A 5,000-nucleotide genomic window follows, 5' to 3' on the forward strand; every position below is an offset into this window, starting at 1 on the left:
TTTTATAACTGTGTATCAAATATTAAACCAAACATAACTAACATTCCGTAAAGCGAGAGGCTAGCATGTATGCTGACTGATAAGAGATTTATTTATAAATCTGCATTGCTCATTGCTATATGAAACGATCCGACATAAATTAAAACAAATCAATATGTACAGTATATTACCTATGTAAATAATATTAGTTATTTCAACATGAACTTGCAATACTATGATTGTAAGTCCACTTGCTAATAATTAACATAAGTTATTTATCTAAGCTATGCATGTTTATACTTTAAACATTTTAAATCTTTGATTATCGTGATCTTTCCCGCATTATGTTGATGTAATTTTATGACAACACCGATAACATGTCAACTTGGTGACTCGTAAGCCATTTATATGGCTGGGTAGTACAATGTTTTGTAAATATATTTGCTTATACTAATATTGATCGTATTATTGCTATAAATACCATTGATTATTTATGTACATGCGTCACTTTAATAAAATATACAACTATACGACATTTGCGCATGAAATATCGAATTTGAGTCAAATACAAACATAAATCATAATTAACATGAACACCTTTGTGCTATCATATATGTTCCACCGTAAGTCAAAAATTATTATTATATCACAAAAAATCGAATTAAGTAATAAAACATTACATAAACCTTAGATTGCTATTAAATTTCCATTAAATGATCTCTGAGGCTGCTTTGAATATGTTTCTCAGAATGAGACTTGTTTCACTTGTGTGTAGCAGGTTTCAATTTGTTGAGGCCGATTTAATTTGTGGCAGCTTTAACTTACTTGCTATTAATGTGTGAGTCGTTGCCTACAAAAGCGGCGGAAACAATTATAAAAGAAAACCAAATTATAATTTAAGGAAAACGCGAAAGAAACTTGTAATAATACACAATCGTTATTTGAATCACAATGTAAAGCAAAAACATAAATTAAATAATAATAGTTCCAACAAGTAGCAAAATAAAACTTTCCAGTTAGACAATTTTCGTTGTCCTGCTGAAAGATGTCGATCAGAGTAAGTAATTAACAAATGAATTATATACGAATTACAAATCGGTATGTGGTTTAAGTTTGATTGATTTGTAAAGCCATTGTGTACCAATCCTAAGAGACACGATATACCTTTATCATGATGATCTTTTTTTACCTTTCGGCATTGCTACTTTCTAAAAACAAAATTGAAACTGTTCAAAACTCGTTTGTGATCGTAAAACTAAATAAAACATGCATTTGAATTTGTATTTGTAGAGTTGTCAGCTTGTCTCCCGGTTATCCTTATATAGTTTATAAATATGTATTTGCGTGCCCTATCCTGTAATTTACGGACCATGATCTGGAAGCCACTTTACGCAGACGTTCCTTACTGTCACTTAAGCGGATTATTCGTTAAACTCAAAATGCAAGTATTCTCCGATGTATCGTAAACCATACCATCAGTGTAAAAGTCGGCCTAAAGTATTAGGACTTTCTCTGTTTGGCAGTAGATCGGATGCTTATAAACGTCTATTTTAGTCATATGTATGGCAGTAATAAACCATTCCTTAATCGATGCTTTACATCTTGTCTTTATTAACTAATGCATCTATGTTTTAAAATGTGTTTTTTTTTTTGACCTTTATTGAAGTAATTAGTTATTGAAATTGGTTATATTTAATTTCTCAAAAAGATTGCTTATATAACATCAGTTGCAACCTGGTTTAAAAGAAACGGTTAAAGTCAAGCCTTGTACTAAAAGCGACAATGCGATTTTACAAATTGAATTTAGGTGAACTACAGTCTGTTTAATTGTTTAACTAAAGGATATTGAATTGTTTTCAGACAATTGTTGGCAAGTAGACGGTAAATAAATTGCATGTAGCATCGATTGATATGCGATCGCGTTTCGTAGGAATGTTGTGAGATGATCGTGCCGAAAAGGTTTCAAATACTCTTGCGGAAGATCAGAATAATCGCGTGGAATGTGTACGAAGGTCGTTTTGCCATCGTTGTAGCGCAGTCAGTCACTGGTATTATATCGTGGTCAGAAGCGAGTGCGCTTTATCTCCAAAACAAAAAACATCACACAAATACAAATTTTTACGTTTCAGATACAGGTCACAGACACAGGCTGATATGTGGGCTCTTTTGCATCAAGCATCGGATGATGCCGCGAGAATAAAACTTTGCGTTATTAAGTGATTTTAAATAGTTTTCAATGAGCGTCGAATATGTTATTCTAGGCCAATCCAATTTTTCTTGGGTGTAGGTTTGGTTTGACTTGCAAATACAACGCTACACTTAAATGGAACAAGACAATTTCTTCTATCTGAATGTGACCGTGCGGCTTTGTGCGTTTCATACATGACCATGTTCGGGCACCTCTTGTAATTTGTCATATTTGTATTGTATTGAACACTTTCAAGATAGTACTTTGTCAAATGACGGGTCGACGTAAAACATTAACGTTCAGAAGTTTAAGCTGCTGGAATTGATTGTATAATTCATAATTTCATCGACCAAAGCCATGATCATAATGGAATGGTAACATTGTAGTGGTAGTGCGAGGAGACACAAAGCAGAGAATACTGTATGGTGATGTGCTTCTTATACAAAGCATTCACACAGTTGTGCAGCTGCTATAGTTTGCCGAACTGCTTGGCGATTTTCTTCCTGGCGTTTCGGGTAATGGTATTGGTTCCTAATCTAATTATACAAGTATCGTATTGCAAACCTGACGGATGATCTCGGAGATAATGTTGTGTGAGACAAGGAAGCCATACAAAGGAGAGTCGTATGTAATTGCCAACGTAATGTCAGATGGCAGAGGCATTTTGTAGTTTGACTTCTTTGGGTGGATTCTGTACTCAGGATCTCTTGGTATATATCGACACCCCTACGCAGCAAATTAAAGAAGCCCTTGTGTTCTCGTTCTTCAGTCCGTCCATCAGCCGTGAGTATTGAACCAGTTCTGATGTTCTAACAAGCAATTGTCTGACCCAGTTGGTTCTCTTTTTCGCTCTTTCAACGGTGTAAATACAATCGAGACTTCTCTATTTCTCTATCAAACTTTGCTTTGGCATCAGGATAGAGTTTTTAACCTGAGTTTTTTACAAAAGAAGCTGGCATTTCACTAGCATAAGCGTGCACAAGGTTGTAATCATAGTCCGTGTATCCGCCGTATGTCCACCCTGTTTTTTCATGTTTCCTCCGTCTTTCTCTTTAGTAGCTCAGTGCTGATGTGTGATGCTAGCGGTAAATTCAAACTCTACCGGCATTTTCCGTGAAAGGGCGCAGAGACAACCGTAAAACTGCCATCATGGTCCGGGGTCTGAAATGTGTTCTCGTACTCTCAATCAAGGCATGAAAACGGCAGTCCACTGACCCTTTACGGAAGCACACGCACCATCCAGAATGCTGCTATCGTCCCGGGTCAACACGGAAGTTTTGAACTTCTCAAAACTGCAGTGTTGGCCCTCCGGAGCCCCAAGGACATTCCCGGACCAACAGGAATCACCACGGCGGCTCTTTAGTTTACTTTCGACCGAATATGATCCACATTTACTCGGCATCTATATGAGATGGGTCTCTAGGTTCAATACGAATTCCTAAAGTACTAACGCAATATGAAAATAAATACACCGAAACACATAGTATATGGTGAAGCGAAGGGTTCCAAAGTATTGAACTTTGTACAAAAAAACACATAATAATTTGGATAACAATGTTATTACCTAATAACATATTAATACTTGTTATAATACTAATACTGAGAAAAAAATATTTGTATCATTATTATAAACATAATCTTACTGTTTGTGAAACATTTATACTTAACTCACATTTTGATTCATCCGTCTTTGTTGAACACAATAATAAGCAAAAAATTGAACTTATAATTGTACTTCTAAATATGTTTACGTTAAGGCTATGGAATATATTTATACATTTTATCTGACTCGTGAACAATCTTTTTACGTTAGAGGTGAAATCTTTGCAATTACAAAAACCATATAAAAATACATTTTAATCAACAATATTATTTTTTCTTAAATAATCATACGGTCTTAAATGACGAGTTCATATGTCTTATAATTCCTGTTACTGTTTTATTCTATAGTATAATATAACATACTATACTTCTGTTTTGTTAATTTGAACATTTATATTGAATGGCGACATTTATTAAGAAAAACAATCCACAAGTATGTTCTTTCCATAAAAAGGCGTGAATCCACAAAAGGGTGTGTTGTGAGTTCTTTATAAAAGAATCACACTCATGACAATGCTCTATTTAACGAATTCGACACACAGGCACTCATAAGTCTATATCACCGAAACGTTTCACATAAATGCTACAAATATGTCATCATTAATATTTTAAACTGCTTTCTTTCCAGACCAGAGGTTGTATCGGAATAAATTTATGAACGTTGCAAATGTCTTTATTCATCAAATGATGCTTATTCGTGGGATTGCTCCTGTTTGACTCTGCCCATTTGTGAAATCTAGAAATATATAAGGAAAATAAACGTGTGTTTGTTATTTTATTAAATATATGTTAAACACGAACCAAGCATAGATGGACGGCCCCTCCTTCTTGACGAGTTATGTTTGAGACCCCCAAACCTCACATTAAAGAGGGGATTACCACACCCCGGCCCTACTGTTATTCGCCGCTATGTGGTTTGATAATTCGGCTGTCTGTGTAGGCAAATAAAGTGCCATCTTACCTCACATTTCCAGATCCGTTCTTGGAGTTTTGATTATAAGTAGAATTTTAACACACGGTTTGAAATAAGTTACAGTAAAATACATTACATTAATAATACAATGCAAACAGACTGATACACAATTTATTATCTCATATGTTAGCCCAAGCCATCCCCCTGAAGCCTTTTCCTCTGAAAATAGGTATAGTGATTGCCACGATCGTTAGCTGCTTCGTACAGCATGATAACAAATCTGCAGTATATTGCGTGCTTAAGAAAACACTTATATTG

At 34.9% G+C, this 5,000-nt stretch overlaps 1 protein-coding gene across 1 annotated transcript in view; it reads left to right on the forward strand.

Moving 5' to 3' along the window:
* The window catches only part of LOC127840334 (uncharacterized), a 32,293-nt gene that overhangs the window by 13,215 nt on the left and 14,078 nt on the right, over positions 1-5,000 (forward strand). Inside the window, exon 3 of the mRNA XM_052368741.1 lies at positions 996-1,036. Coding sequence (XP_052224701.1) covers positions 996-1,036 — 41 coding nt within the window. The remainder of the gene's footprint in view (positions 1-995; positions 1,037-5,000) is intronic.

The sequence above is a fragment of the Dreissena polymorpha genome, chromosome 8, assembly GCF_020536995.1.
Source record: "Dreissena polymorpha isolate Duluth1 chromosome 8, UMN_Dpol_1.0, whole genome shotgun sequence".
Taxonomy (NCBI): Eukaryota; Metazoa; Mollusca; class Bivalvia; order Myida; family Dreissenidae; genus Dreissena; species Dreissena polymorpha.